Source organism: Solanum dulcamara, chromosome 12, assembly GCF_947179165.1.
Source record: "Solanum dulcamara chromosome 12, daSolDulc1.2, whole genome shotgun sequence".
Lineage (NCBI taxonomy): Eukaryota > Viridiplantae > Streptophyta > Magnoliopsida > Solanales > Solanaceae > Solanum > Solanum dulcamara.
Window position 1 is genome coordinate 6,415,762 of NC_077248.1, and position 15,847 is coordinate 6,431,608.

General features: G+C 37.1%; 2 protein-coding genes and 1 non-coding gene across 4 annotated transcripts; 2 read left to right on the top strand and 1 right to left on the bottom strand.

Moving 5' to 3' along the window:
• The first annotated feature begins 830 nt into the window (after positions 1 to 830).
• LOC129876317 (probable ADP-ribosylation factor GTPase-activating protein AGD6) lies at positions 831 to 5,186 on the top strand. 2 transcript variants are annotated; one of them, XM_055951727.1, is made up of 4 exons: positions 831 to 1,762; positions 1,997 to 2,086; positions 4,343 to 4,855; positions 4,939 to 5,186. In XM_055951727.1, the coding sequence occupies exons 1-3, from the start codon at positions 962 to 964 to the stop codon at positions 4,829 to 4,831; spliced, it is 1,380 nt and encodes a 459-aa protein (XP_055807702.1). In that variant the 5' UTR covers positions 831 to 961; the 3' UTR covers positions 4,832 to 4,855; positions 4,939 to 5,186. The 2 variants fall into 2 exon arrangements, with proteins under 2 accessions (XP_055807702.1, XP_055807703.1); XM_055951728.1 differs by having other exon boundaries at positions 4,951 to 5,186.
• An 818-nt stretch (positions 5,187 to 6,004) lies between these two features.
• On the bottom strand, positions 6,005 to 6,078 carry TRNAV-AAC (transfer RNA valine (anticodon AAC)). The gene has a single exon. It is a non-coding gene; the product is annotated as a tRNA-Val (tRNA).
• A 6,501-nt stretch (positions 6,079 to 12,579) lies between these two features.
• Positions 12,580 to 15,181, top strand: LOC129877563 (uncharacterized). The gene is made up of 5 exons (XM_055953082.1): positions 12,580 to 12,795; positions 13,582 to 13,934; positions 14,209 to 14,304; positions 14,605 to 14,664; positions 14,745 to 15,181. Exons 1-5 carry the CDS (start codon positions 12,702 to 12,704, stop codon positions 14,943 to 14,945), a joined length of 804 nt encoding a protein of 267 aa, XP_055809057.1. The 5' UTR covers positions 12,580 to 12,701; the 3' UTR covers positions 14,946 to 15,181.
• The last annotated feature ends 666 nt before the right edge of the window (positions 15,182 to 15,847 follow it).

Genomic DNA, 15,847 nt, shown 5'->3' on the forward strand with positions numbered 1-15,847 from the left:
GCACTCCATCACCTCCCCTCCCCCCCCCAACAATCCCCATCCTTTTATTTTTTAAAATTTCTTTTATAAAATATTTTTTTAAAAATTCATACTTCACTCCCTCCCCCACTCCTTCCTAAAATTGTTATTATTTTTATTTTAAAAAAAATAAAATTATACCCATTCCATTAAACCCGCCGCTCTTAATATATATATATATATATATATATATATATATATATATATATATATATATATATATATATATATATATATTTCTTGTTTTGTGTTAGATATGTACATATATTTTTAAGGAAATATTTTTTTCAACATGAGAAACGAATATAACAGAAATAAAAATTTTATTTTTAAAAAAGTATTGAGACAAGTAAAAAAATACTTTCCTAAAATCATATGTATATATCTAACACAAAATGAGGAAAAAATTTGAAAACGAGGGTTAAGTAGAGTGGATAGAATTTTTTTAAAAAACTAAAAATATCTAAATTATTATTTGAAGGGGGAGGAGGAGATGAAGTAAGATTTTTTTTAAAAAAACTTTTATAAAAGAAATTTAATAAATAAAAATAAAACTAAAAAATTGGGAGGGGGAGGAGGGTATGATGAGAGAAAGTGGTCGTAAAAAGTAAAAAAAATATTTTATATTTTATTTTATAATTTTTTTGGGCAAAAATTAGTAATATATTAATCTTTAATTTTAACTAATTTTAATAATTTATTTAATTTTTATTAAAGTGAAATGTTTTGTTAATATAGAGTGTGATGTGATAATTTTTTTTTAAATGCTTTTGTTCTTTGCAGCGTTATTTATAAACCAGCCGTTATTCTCCTCATTCTTTTTTTGCTTCCGTCGACAATTTTCTGTTTCTCTTTATCTCAATTTTGCATTTTCCGATCGCTTCACAGATCCGGTCATCGAACCAGAATCCCGAATCGGATCCGGGTCGTCCGAACCGATACAATGGCGGCATCACGTCGTCTCCGGGATCTCCAAGCTCAGACCGGTAACAAGGTCTGTGTCGATTGTTCTCAGAAGAATCCACAATGGGCCTCTGTTTCCTATGGAGTTTTCATGTGTTTGGAATGCTCCGGCAAACACCGTGGGCTGGGTGTTCACATTTCATTCGTCCGATCCGTTACCATGGATTCGTGGTCCGAGATCCAGCTCCGGAAAATGGAGCTGGGAGGCAATGACAAGTTGAACAAATTCATGAGCCAATATGGAATCCCAAAAGAAACTGATATTGTTACCAAATACAATACCAAATCTGCTTCTGTTTACCGTGATAGGATTCAAAATCTCGCTGAGGGAAAACCTTGGCAGGATCCACCTATTGTGAAGGAAGCTGTAAAAGGTCCCAATAGCAGCAGTAGCAGACCTCCGTTGAGTGGAAGTAGAATTGGAAATTCAGGTGGCAATTCTGGTTGGGATAATTGGGATAGTTTTGATGATGGAGGAATTAATGGTGATAGTAATATGAGGAGAAATCAGACGGTGAGTGATTTTAGGAGTGGTGGAGATAATGGTGGTGGGCCTGCTAAGTCGAGGTCTACAGATGATGTTACAATGGCACAGTATGAGGCGTCTGCCGCCAATAAGGATAATTTTTTTGCTAGGAAAATGGCTGAGAATGACTCCCGGCCAGAGGGCCTTCCGCCTTCTCAAGGAGGGAAGTATGTTGGATTTGGATCAAGTTCTGCCCCAATGCCTAGGAATAATAATAACAATTCGCAAGGCGATGTATTTTCTGCTGTTACTCAGGTATAAGGTTGAGCTAATTATATCTCTGTTGCTTATGGTGTTTTATGTTTATCTATGATTTTTGTTTGCCTGTTAATTATCTTATTTTCTCGATTATCAAGTCATGCTTAATATAGGCAATTATCTATCATTAGTTTATAACTGAACTGATACCGTAAAAAATGACACTTTCAGCATATAAGAGTCAAAATTCATTTATGTATAGCTGACGAGATTGCTGCTTTATGTGTGCAGGGATTCGGTAGGTTATCTATGATAGCAGCCTCAGCGGCACAGTCTGCTGCAACTGTTGTTCAAGCAGGGACGAAAGAGTTTGGCTCTAAGGTACTTTGAATTGGTTGTTACACTTAATTGAAGGTCTATTAATCGTATAATTTTGTGGAGATGCCTTCTTAGCTAATAAGCGTTCCTCACTGCATGTCTTTTTCCCCCAAATGTAGGAAGAAGTCTCGCGTTATCCAAACTTAGGATTAACAAGTGTTCTTCAATCCATTTTAATTCTTGAAAATGAAATCTAGGTTATTTATTAGGAGGTAGAGAGGAATTTCTTTATTAAATCAAAATGGGGTTTTGATGTAAAGTAAGTGAGTGCTAGGGTTTGCGACATGGAGGTTTCATGGGTATCTTGGAGAAACTTAGGAAATGATGAAGAAGAAGATAAATTCAGAAAAAGGGAGTCTTGAATGGCTGGAAAAAAGGGAGAGTTGGCATTTTTAGATCCAAGGGAGAGTTGTATTACTAATGCGGAGAATAAGCCAAAGGAAAGTAATAGATGGCCATTTGAAATTTAATCTTTGAAATTATTTACGATCACATTTACATTATTAGCAACCTATATCTTTTTGTTAAGGGTTTGGGACTTCTACATGATTCACACTCACACGTACACATGTAATTTTGGAATATTCTTCGGTCAACCACTATTTTGTGACTTGAACTTGTATATAATAATTTGTACCAACTTAAGTCTTGTGATGTATCTAACTTAGATGCTTGACATACATCTTGCGTGAACGCGTGATGCTTTGTGAATCAGACTGTCCTTTTCCTATGGTATCAGAGATTTGAAAGTTGAGATTAGTTTTTTTTATTTTTGATCTAGTGTTGAGATTGGATAATCAATGCAACTCTTGAATGATGTTGCATGCAAAATTCCCTTCAACAAAAAATTAAGCAATGTTCCACTAAGACTGAAGTCCTAAGTTCGAGTATGGTAGATGATTGCAACATGTATTTCACTTTCGTATATAGATAGCCTTATATATCTATTTTATGTGGGATCTTATAGATTCGAATCCTGATATCTTAGTAACCCTTTCACATGGACCTGCACAAGGCCGGACAACATAATGCTCCGATTCAATTCAAAATTTGGTAGTACATGGTAGAAATGTTTGAGGATTTTCATATAACTTTTAGCCTATTAGTCTAGTTTTTATGAGATCAGACAGTATTTGAATAACTATTAGAAGGAGATAAGATAGATTGAGTTAAACATGCTCATGCTGTTTTACATTGGTTTTTGAGCTTTACTGACCTTTAAGCTTCATAGAGAACACTTTAAAATGTGTTAAAGAGTGTAAACCTTACATGTACTAAGTCTGAGAAATTTTGGGTTAATAGCTATTTGATAACTTCTCAAACTTTTTTTTTTAGTTTTAACCTCTTGAGACACCCTAAGACCATACAAATTTATAAGATGTTTGGTATCTTCAATTAGAATTGGACCAATTAGGTCTAATAAACCATAACAATCATTGCATATGTTATAGTTTGAATATCTTGAATAAGATGAGAGAGAGTTTTGGAAATGCTTAGCCTAGTAAGTATTAGTTTAGTTAGCTAAGTGGATAATCCCTAGGGGCTGCGACAAGGGAAATTCAGGTTCAAGATAGTCTTTCACTATAATGGTCCTTACGGAAAAGCATGGAAAATAAGCAATCTTTTGTTGCACTTTATCATAACCAAGATTTCCCTCCACAATATTGAGTCTTTCTCCACGTCTCTAGTTATAACTCTTAACGGTAGAACTTCTCGTCTTGGGAGTTACTCTATATGAAATTGAGCATCTGTATAATTAGTCCTTTGCCCTTTATCTTGCAATGAGAAAGAAGACAGTACAGTTGAATTGTATTAATCGAAAGCAATATTTGTGACTTAAGAGTTAACGGAACTTGGCATCATAGGAAGAAAGGTTGCAATATATGTTTCTATAATTTTATATTCTGAGTTGGAGTTGTCGTCTGCTAAAGTTCCAGGTTAGTTTGTATTTGATCCTTCTCCAATCACTTAAGAGTCTGCAGTGATTATTCAATGATCATAGGGATGAGAATTTCTATCAAATGTATAATATTCAATTTACTGATTGTGCATACTTTAATCGAGCAGGAGTCATCCCCTCTCTCTCTTTCTCCCTCTTATTCAATGTACTGTTAGTTGTGTATACATATTTCGAGTCTTCATTTAAGTTTTTGGTCATATAGCCTGTATTCTCAACTCTATTGTTTCTAGTTTTTTTGTCCAAAGAGGCAGGGATTTATGAATGTTCAGTAAGATGATTGTGTAATCCGACTCTTACAGGTGGCAGAGGGTGGTTATGATTACAAGGTGAATGAAACAGTCAATGTTGTCGCAACAAAAACAACTGAGATTGGACAGATGGGCTGGGGTATCATGAAGGGGGTCTTAGCTTTAGCTTCACAGAAGGTTGAGGAATTCGCTGAGGGTCCAAACCCAAGGGACGATAGCTGGCAACGAAGTGAAAATGAACGAAACGGCCATTATAAGGAATCCAGTCAGGCGTCTAAAGGATGGAATTCTACTGGAGGAGCGCAATCATCTGGTAGGCAGTCCAATTCGGTCAGCTCAGCATCCTGGGATGATTGGGATGGTAAAGACACGAAAGAAAATTCTACCAGAGGGGTCACATCCAGTAATGACGATGGCTGGGCTGGTTGGGACGATGGTAAGGATGATGGATTTGATAATTTCCAAAGTGCATCTAATAATAAACATGTTGCTCATGGTGGAAAATCAGAGTCCAAATGGACTGATGGAGGTTTCCTCTAAGAGTAGCAGATGCCACAACTTCTGGTAATTCTTTTCCCTTCCAAAAATTGATTTATCCAGATTACTTTTTGGAAGGATTCGACTCTGAAACTAGTTGATGTATGTAGCATTATGAACAGGATTGGTTCGTTGCCTCTCATGTAAAGAAAAAAGGAGTGAAGGAAACAGAACAAACTTGTTCTGAGGGCCATTATATTTCAAGGTTACAACTTTTAGCTTAAATTTGGATTTGTAATGACCATAGTTGTATTTATATTTTTCTACATTTTGGTCGTGTTAATAGGAGTTTGTCTTTAACCGTGTACCATTTATTTGTGTTGTATACAGTTGCATAATATATTCATTTGCGTGTGAAGTTTTTGGTCAGGTTCTGTTAGCTCTTTATGTTGCTATCATTACAGAAATAACATGTAATGATATATATATATGCAAATACACATCCTCTTGTTGACCTTTTCTTGTGTTCTTTTTTGCCTTTAACAAGAACTGAAAGCAAGTAAATTGTTCTAGTCCTTGTTTGAAATCAAAGGAGTTTATGCTTGTTCTCTCAGCTTAAGTTCGGATCAAACAAATCAAAATCCTACGTATGGGATAAACTTATCCCCAATATATTCCCACGACTATAATCTCTTATTCTTCAAACCAAACGATCCCTTAGGCGCATTCATGGCGCGCCTGTGTTGCCGGCTCAACAATCTCATATTCAAAAGATGCTTGAGGTCACAAGTTTCAATGTTTTTTAGTCCCGGTAGGTGGTGTCATTTCTCATGCAGGGAATGTTTCTCCTTTAGTGATCCCTAAGAGCTCAAACTTGAATTGATTTTGAATATCGAATATCGAATATATCATCAACAACAATAACATACCTAGTGAATTTTACAAGTGTGTATGAAGAGAGTAGTGTGTATGTAGACCTTACCACTACTCTATGAGGATAGATATCTTGTTTTCGAAAGATCATTTAGTAAAGTGCAACAAAACAACTAATAAGGAAAACAGTGCAAAACCTGTTATAATACATATCAAAAACAAGAATTACAGGAATGTGACTAGTACTACGACACACTCAAACAAGCCTAAACATTCGAACAACAAGACAACACACTCTTGTTTAATGAATATTTATATAAAAAAACATAAAAGAAGAATATCGTCTATTTCACAAAACAGAAATGGCGTCGCCCGGACTCGAACCGGAGACCTTCAGTGTGTTAGACTGACGTGATAACCAACTACACCACGACACCTATTGTTATATTTATATTTTTAAAATTAAAGAAAGGTTTCCATTTTAGTTTGTTCATACCCATCTTTTATTCTTTCACCCGTTAAGGAGCATTTTGTACACAAGATAAAACGATTGTGAATGTTATCGAATTGCATTTGTAGTAATGTTGGGTGGCACTTATTGTCTCGCAAAAGCTTTTTCAAACATCTTACCTTTCTAAAATAAGCACTTTTAAAGAAAATAATAAATACTTTTGACCTCCTAAAAGCTTGGCTAAACAGACTATAAGAATAATTTTTTAAAAATTTAATAATGTGTAGGGTCTTGTAGAATTTTCAAAACTAATTAGAAGGAACAATATGTTTTTCCTACAAGAATAATTCAATGAAAATAAGAATCAAGTTTACATACATGTATCATATCAATAAGTAAAACTTATAGAAAGAAGAAGTTAGACATGGATTATTTGATATATTTTCAAACTTCTTAAGAAATCATTGTATTTGTTGGTATGAAAAAACAAAGCGAAAATGTATGGAATATATAGTATGATGTATAATGAAAATATCATATATTTGTAAACAGTCTCTGGCAGAAATGCAAGGTAAGGCTGCGTACAATAGACCCTTGTGGTCGGGCCCTTCCTCGGACCCTGCGCATAGCGGGAGCTTAAGTGCACCGGGCTGCCCTTTTTTTATCATATATTTGTATTCCTAACTAGATTCTTTTCTTCTTTTGGTAAAAATAATAAACAAAGCTATATATTACACTTATGCTCACATCTTGTGGCTGTAGTTTAGTAGTGAGAATTTCACGTTGTGGCTGTGGAGACCTGGGCTCGAATCCCCCAGAAGCCATATTTTATGTATTTTTTGGGTCTTTTTTTCTAGTTCATTTGAACTCTTCACTCTCAAACGTCGTTGGCTCAATTTTTTTTGATAATTCCAAAATCGGATAATGCGATTTCTCTATATATTTTACATTATTTTGATCCATTTCATTCTATAATTAGTAATTTGTCGAAAGTAATATAAAGGGTTATCTAACTTTTGTGCTTGTCTTGTCGGTTCTAATGTGAATTAATGGAAAAGGTTAAATTTCAATTAGCTAATAATGCTTATATGAATTCTTTTCTTCCAATATGTTATATTTTTAATCAGCTCAGTATTGATTCTAAAAGTTGTTCCCTTTGAGACACCTTTCTATCGTGTGATAGGTGTATCTTGTTCTAATCACCATAATATTTACATCTATTAACTGATGCATTTGAAGGTCTATGTAGATTGTATTCAAATAAGTTCAAGTTATGACCTTCTCTCAGTTTTTATCCTATGTATTTTTTGTAATCTTTATCTAATATAATCACTTTTAATCTTATCTAATTTTATATGATTAGACGCATTCATTTTGTGCATATATTAGGTTTTAGCTTCAATATACAATTTCTCATAATGTTGGTTGTCTCAAAATAATTTCACAATTTTTTTTCACTTTATGAGATATCTTATTATTGCCTAAGTATTTTGTAGTATTTTTTTCAATTTTGTGTGGTATTTCTCTGTTGTGCCATTCTACTTATAACATTGATATTTTTTTTCAATTTTGGACCTCAAATGCCCCTTAAACGTTATCCTTGCCACTAAACCTAACGTGGTAGTCCACCTATGCAATCCAACATATGACAAAAAATATTTTTTTTTACTTTATGAGATACCTTATTATTGCCTACGCGTATTGTAGTATTTTTTTTCAATTCTGTGTGGTATTTCTCTTGTGTCATTCTACTTATAACATCGATAGTTTCACAATAATTCTTTAAAATACTTTAGTCCATTTTCATTTCACAGTCTTTTTAGTAGAAAAATGGTTAAAATTTTCCTCGAACTATTTGAAATAGCTCATATTTACCCCACATTTGTTTTTGGGATAAAAACTACTCTTTCTGTCTATGTTTTGGACCTCAAATGCTCCTTAAACGTTATCCTTGCCACTAGGCCTGACGTGGTAGTCCACCCAGGCAATCCAACATGACAAAAAAAACCAACAACAACAACAACAACAATCCAGTGAAATCCCACATCGTGGGGTCTGGGGAGGGTAAAGTGTACGTAGATCTGACTCCTACCAATGTAGGACGGCTGTTTCCGAAAGACCCTCGGCTCAATAGAAGCATAGGAAAAAAGGTCAGACAAGAATATTAAAAGTAGAAAAGTAGATAACGGAAGAGTTCCAAACAATAGTATAATCAAAGCACCAAAAAAACAATAGATATCGTCAAATAATAACATAAATACCATAGTAAGGTAACATAACATACATAACATAAATAACATAAATCAGAGTACAAGAAATTATAGTGCGTTAATACACCTACGAATAAAGGGGAATAATGCCACTATGTACTAGCCTTCTACCCTGATGTGTGTCCTCCACACCCTGCTATCTAAGGTCATGTCCTCGGTAAGTCATAAATGCGCCATGTCCTGTCTGATCACCTCTCTCCAATATTTCTTCGGCCTACCCCTACCTTTTCTGAAACCATCCATGGCCAACCTCTCACATCTCCGCACTGGTGCCTCTGGGACTCTCCTCTTCACATGCCCTAACCATCTCAGTCGCGTTTCACGCATCTTGTCTTCCACCGGAGCCACTCCTACCTTGTCTCGAATAGCCTCATTTCTAATTCTGTCGCTCCTGATATGCCCACACATCCATCTCAACATTCTCATCTCGGCAACTTTCATCTTCTGTACGTGAGAGACCTTAACTGCCAACACTCCGCCCCATATAACATAGCTGGTCTAACCACCAATTTGTAGAACTTGCCCTTAAGTTGTGGTGGCACCTTCTTGTCACATAACACACCGGAGGCGAGCCTCCATTTCATCCATCCTGCCCCAATACAATGTGTGACATCCTCGTCGATCTCCCCACTGCCTTGCATGATAGAACCAAGGTACTTAAAACTACTTCTCTTTTGGATGGCTTGGTCCCCGAGCCTAACTTCCGCGCCAACCTCTTGAGGAGTCTCACTGAACTGACACTTTAGGTACTCTGTCTTGGTCCTACTCAACTTAAACCCTTTAGACTCCAAGGTGCGTCTCCAATCTTCCAGCTTAGCGTTAACTCCGCTGTGAGTCTCATCGATGAGGATTATGTCGTCCGCAAAAAGCATACACCATGGCACCTCACCTTAAATTCGTCGCGTCAATACATCCATCACCAAGGCAAATAGAAACGGACTAAGAGCTGATCATTGATGCAACCCCATCACAACTGAAAAGTGTTCTGAATCCCCTCCTACTGTCCTTACCCTAGTTTTGGCACCCTCGTACATGTCTTTGATCACCCTTATGTACACTACAGGTACACCTTTAGCCTCCAAACATCTCTATAGTATCTCTCGTGGGACTTTATCGTAGGCCTTTTCTAAGTCGATGAATACCATATGCAAGTCTCTCTTCCTCTCCCTATATTGCTCCATTAGTCTCCTCATAAGATGGATGGCTTCCGTAGTTGAGCGTCACGGCATAAATCCGAACTGGTTCTCTGAAATAGACACGCCTCTCCTCACCCTCATCTTCACCACTCTTTCCCACACTTTCATAGTATGGCTTAGAAGCTTGATACCTCTATAGTTGTCGCAACTCTGGCTATCCCCCTTGTTTTTGTATAGAGGGATCATGATGCTCGACCTCCATTCTATGGGCATCGTTGCCGTCGTAAAGATGACATTAAATAACCTAGTCAGTCATTCCAAACCTACCGAGCCCGCACTCTTCCAAAATTCTCCAGGGATCTCGTCAGGTCCGATCGTTCTTCCCCAGCGCATCCTACGAACGGCATCTTTAACCTCATCGCCCGTAATACTCCTACAACCCCCAATATCGTGACTACTTCCTGTATGTTCCAAATCTCCCAACACAATTTCTTTGTCCCCTTTGTCATTCAAAAGTTTATGGAAGTATAACTGCCATCTTTGTTTGATAAGGGTCTCCTCTACCAATACTTTTCCGTGTTCGTCTTTAATGCACTTCACTTGGTCCACATCGCGTGCCCTTCTCTCTCGGGCCCTGGCTAGCTTGAATAATTTCCTGTCCCCGCCTTTCTCTTCTAGTTCAGCATAAAGGCGTTCAAAAGCTGTCGTTTTTACCATTGCAACCGCCGACTTCGCCTCCTTCCTCGCTATCTTATACAGTTCCCCATTCGTCCACTTTTCCACCTCATCCTTGCTATCCATCAACTTAGCATACGCCACCTTCTTTGCTTCCACTTTCCCTTGTACTTCTCCATTCCACCACCAGTCCTCTCGATGTCGACTACGACTACCTGTCGAGACTCCTAATACTTTCCTTGCTACAGCCCTAATACAACTAGCTGTCTTATCCCACATACCGTTCGCATCCCCACTACTATCCTAGGCCCCCATATCCTTCAATTTCTCTCCCATCTCTAGGGCACTAACCGTTGTCAAACTCCCCCATCTGATCCTAGGTCGTTCTTCCCTGACCCTCCTCGTCCTCGTCATCTTGATCCCTAAATCCATCACTAAGAGCTTATGTCGGGTTGTAAGGTTGTCGATCGGTATGACCTTACAGTCTTTGCACAAACCTTTATCATCCTTCCTAAGGAGTAAAAAGTCTATCTGAGTTTTAGCCACTACACTACGGAAGGTTATCAAGTGGTCCTCCTTCTTTGGGAAACTCGAGTTGGCTATCACCAACCCGAAAGCTCTTGCGAAATCCAAAAGTGCGATTCCTCCTCCATTTCTGTCCCCGAAGCCAAAGCCCCCATGAACATCATCATACCCTCCTGGAATAGACCCGATGTGCCCATTGAAATTCCCTCCCATGAAAAGCTTCTCAGTAGGTGGTATGCCTCCCACTAACTCATCCAAATCCTCCTAAAAGCGCCTCTTATCCTCCTCGCATAAGCCCACTTACGGCGCATAAGCACTAATAATGTTCAACGTGATCCCTTGAACGACCATTTTAATCGACATCATCCTATCATTGACTCTCCTAACCTCCACCACCTGATCCTTTAAATCACTGTCTATTAAAATACCTACCCCATTCCTATACTTCGATTTACCAGAAAACCAAAGCTTATACCCGTCTACCTCCTTAGCTTTAGAGCCTACCAATTTTGTCTCCTGGACACAGGCTATATTAATCTTCCTCTTCTTTAGAATCTTAACCAGTTCTATGGATTTACCCGTTAACGTTCCAATGTTCCAAGAATCTATTCTCAGTCTAGACGCTCCTTTAACCCACTTACCCCTCCTTACCCTCGTCCCCGTTCATGAGCGAGAACATGACCCTAGTCTACCATTACTATCCAAAGCCACAAAAACGCGTATAAACTAATAAATTATTCGGGGGTCTAAAGTCGACAAAATATAACTACAAGTATATGAACAAAGGATAGATATATAAAGATATAAAAACCGAAGGTACCAACTCCGGTAGAAATAAACCTGGTTGCCGCCGAAAAATACTGCTCACGCCGAAATACTGTTCATGTCGGTGTTAGGAGTTGAGTTGTAGCGGTTGTTCATCATAGGGAATAAATATAAAAAATAATTCTTCCATTGTTCTTGTTTGAGTTGTTGTTCGGACTTTGAAACTCCAATTTCGAAGTATGTTGAAGTTTTTTTGAGGTTGTAAATGTGTGTTGAAGGATCGAGCTCATTGTTTGGATTTTTGGGTCATAAATTCTCAAAATCATTTTCAAGCTTTTAAGAACTCTTCCGTATTTTCTTTTTTCTTTTTTAAGGTTTTAACTCAAATCTTCAAATACCAATCCTCAAATTAAGAAATCAGTTGTTAAAGATCAATTTCTAGCTTTAATCACAATATTCAAGCAATTTCAGTAACATTCAATTAAATCTCTTCAAATTTTTGCACTTCAAAAACCCAAGAGAAGCTAATTTATCACCAACAAGCTCTCAAAGGAGTAGCTATTTTCAAGTTTCAACACACAACGAATGACATCAAGAGTTTTTCAACCACATTCAATCTTGGAATAAAATTTTCATCCTCAAATTCGATGACCCCAAAATTCAAACAATGATGTCAATCCTTCAACTCACAGCTACAACCTCAAACAAACTTCAACACACTTTGAAATTAAAATTTCAAAGTACGGACAATATCTCAAACAAGAACAATGAAATGAAAGAACTATTTTTGGGATTTTTTTATTCTTTTTTTTTTGTGATAGGGCTCAACAAGGAAGAACAACATTATTGAGGGAAGAGATTTTTGCCATGTTGGACTGCTTAGGTGGATTACCACGGCAGATCCAATGGCAGAGATAATGTTTAAAAGGCATTTGTGGTTCAAATTATAGACGGTAAGGATAATTTTAATCCCAAAATTAAATGAAGGATAAATATAAGGTATTTCGAAGTTCAAGGATAATTTTGACCCTCTTCCGAAAATATTCATGCCATTTACAGTAAGAATTAGATTTAGCCCAATTACTTACCCACAGCCCAAAGCCCCAAAGCCCCATTTTCAAAGCCCATATACAGCACCAAGCTTCCAATTTCCAAATAACAAAACCAAATCGGCGAATCCGTTTTTCATCTCAATCGCCGCCGCCCCTGCCGCTGCCGCTGCTACGTCCGCCGCCAAGATGAAGATTGCCCGAGGTGTCTTATGGACTGCCAATGCTTGCCTATCTCGTTATTCTTCTCATCATCGGACCTTTTCTGCATTTCCGAATTTGGGTAGGTAGTACTGTTTATTCAATTCTCTATTGAATTCCATACTTTATCATGCTAACTTGCAATTTTTATAACTGAAAATGTGAGTTTTAATTTTATTGAGTTTATTTTGAATCGTTGTTCGGCAATTTTGTGTCGACCCTGTTTCACCACTGTTTACGCCGGAAAACGGAGGTGGCTGACCTCAATATATATAGACTTGGTCGGTTCTTGTTGTTCAGCAATTTCATTTTTAGTACCGTTCGATTCAAGTAGAACTCATGCGCAATGAGGTGCACGCCTTAGTTGTTCAGCAACTTGAGCTACGCGAAATGCTCTCCTTGAACTCTTTGAACTTCAGGGCTTAAGCGCGTCTTAAATGAGCCTTTGGCAATACTGGTTGTCCCCATACATCTTCCAAAATCAGTCAGGAAAAACTGTTGAGGTGTTATTTCTCAATTTTTTTTTTATAATTGTTTAAGAGTTTTAAACAACTGAAGACGTTGAAGACACAATGACAATGGACATCCTGTTGAGCAGTGGAAAGAATTCTAACATGGTCAAGCATCTCTTGGATGATGTTTTACTGGCTCACTGATCCTTCGCAAATTGTTTGCCTTTCATATTGGACAATCCAAATTGACATTACTAATGTTATCTTTCAGACCCTCTAGCTTTGATCTGATTCTTCTTTATTGTGTAATTATGTGCTCCTTCATCATTGGTCATCATCAACTTTTTCATGTATATCCATTTTCTCTTTTATCTACATCCCTGGTAATGGACACAACTTTCCTTGTCACTACACAGTCCCTGATGATAAGCAAAGCACCAACTCATTTGAGTCTGCTGAAGACTTTGAAAGACGAATTTTTGGTGATAGTATGGGTAACAGGTCAAGTTCAAACTCCTTTTTCAGAAAGCTTGATAACGCTGAAAGGTCTTATGATAGATCTGGTCTGGGCTCCACGTCCAGTTCAGGAAACAGATCTAGTATCCTTGATGGTCTGGACGAGAGTTTTAATACATTATCAGATGGGATGGATGGTAAGCTGAAGGAAGCAGCTAGCTATTTTGAGATTGATCCTGATGAAGTAAAGAAAGATGATTATGCTTACAGAGCAGATATGACCTTTTGGCCCGGGAACACTTATGAACTCAAGGTATGACTAATGAGGTACCATTTCTTGTATGCTTTTTAGCATCTTGAATGTCATTTCCATATGACTTATGAGGATATGTCTTACTGTGGTTTTTGTATATCTTGCACCCTTTGGTGTTTCAACGGCTTCCATCAAACATTCAATTGTTTGGGCCTGCTAGATTTTTATACTCTTCAAGTGCTTATTTCCTAGTACATCTCGTTTTCATGCTTAGTTCTCTGTGGCAAGAGCAAAATTATGTCCACCTCTAAGCTTTTCATTTATTATCATGCAGGATCTTGATCTTAGAAAACCAGGAGTTCGCAAGCCCAAAAGAAGGGATGAATTTGAAACTACGACAGAAGAAGTTTTGCGCAAAGCTGATTTCAGGGTTTGTATTCTTGGTTCTGCATTACTTTGACCATGTATGGCTTTAAAATGTATCCGTATATGCACCCCAGTGTCTGCTCTTGTAAACACCCTCAAGCACGTATATTGCTTATTTGATATTCTTAGCATCAAGTCTCTCTGCTGGTTAGTTATTGTTGCTGAATATCATGTCCCAAGTACTGGGATGTTGCGTATAAACATAAAATGGTGTCTTCCTTTTAACTATAGCCTTGTAATTATGGCTCATTGTGAACCTTCACTCTTAACGGAGTTATCTGATTTATACCTTTTTGCAATACAGAATGTGAGGTTCCTAGCTAACTTCATCACGGAGGCTGGAATTCTCCACAAGAGGAGCAAGGTTTGTAATCAAATCCATTGACTAATTTTGACGATTGAATATGTAATTGTTTCTTATTCTTTCTTTTCGGTCATGTATAGACTGGAATTAGTGCCAAGGCCCAAAGGAAGATTGCCAGGGAGATAAAAACTGCCAGAGCTTTTGGTCTGATGCCTTTTACAACCATGGGAACAAAGCAGTTTATATTTGGCAAAACAATGGAGGACCTTGATGCAGATTATGAATATGAGACGTACGACCCCAATTTTGTCGATTCAGAAGCTGGCCGGGAACGCTTTTAATCCTCAAAAGATACTATGAGCTACTATTTGTTTTTGTTGCCCTTGGTTTGCCTTTGAGAGCGTGTATTTCAGTTATGGCTAAGGACTGATCTGCAGATGAGGAATTAGCATACTAACTTGCTTTCATCCTATGAAAAGATGCTCTTGAGGTTTTGTTTCACATTACTTGCTGCTTCAAAGGACTGCCTTACATAATACACATGGGTTTCATTGTTCTGAATGATTTATCTGTTGGAGATCTCCTTCTTTGGTTGTTGTCTTTTGGTTTATTTTGAGGATGTTCAAAATTAACTTTTGGCTCTACTACTGTTTTCTGAATGCTTAACTTCAGAAGTCTTTTCTTTAAGAGGGAAAACAAATAAAAAGGTGACTTTTTTCTGCATAACCTTCAAAGTGGAGTCCATATAGAGTTAGTATGATAATTGATATAATTACTTCCTTTGTGCAGATTTATCAGTTTGGTTTAGCTAGACATGATTGAAAAGAGAGTAGAAAATATACGTTCTGCACTCGAAGATTTTTCTTTTTTGGATCTGTTGTGATTTGTTTGATAAAATTACTATTACTAATACTATTAATGTAGGAATATTATATGGAGAAGTGTAGAGGGTGGACTCATTATCCATTGAGTTTTGTGCTATCAAAATAAACAAGTAATATGGGAACACTATTGCAAAGTTTTCAGAGGAGCTTTTGTTAGAGTAGCTATAGGATATAAATTATGTCATCCATGAAATCTGTTTGCTTTGGTTTAGAGAAGTAGAATGAAACTTTAGTTTTATCAGGTCTATTAATTATGTTTGTGTCTCAATGAAATTAACTACTACAGTGATGCATAGAATGGTACCATACATATTAAGCTAAATCTCGATCATATACATTTATGTAATTTGTTGCTTATC

Excerpts from the sequence above, each read along its gene's own strand:
- LOC129876317 (XM_055951727.1), top strand. The coding sequence starts at position 962 with ATGGCGGCATCACGTCGTCTCCGGGATCTCCAAGCTCAGACCGGTAAC. Across the intron at positions 1,763-1,996 it reads TATTTTCTGCTGTTACTCAG|GGATTCGGTAGGTTATCTAT; the intron begins GTATAAGGTTGA and ends TTATGTGTGCAG. Across the intron at positions 2,087-4,342 it reads CGAAAGAGTTTGGCTCTAAG|GTGGCAGAGGGTGGTTATGA; the intron begins GTACTTTGAATT and ends CGACTCTTACAG.
- LOC129877563 (XM_055953082.1), top strand. The coding sequence starts at position 12,702 with ATGAAGATTGCCCGAGGTGTCTTATGGACTGCCAATGCTTGCCTATCT. Across the intron at positions 12,796-13,581 it reads TTCTGCATTTCCGAATTTGG|TCCCTGATGATAAGCAAAGC; the intron begins GTAGGTAGTACT and ends GTCACTACACAG. Across the intron at positions 14,665-14,744 it reads TTCTCCACAAGAGGAGCAAG|ACTGGAATTAGTGCCAAGGC; the intron begins GTTTGTAATCAA and ends GGTCATGTATAG.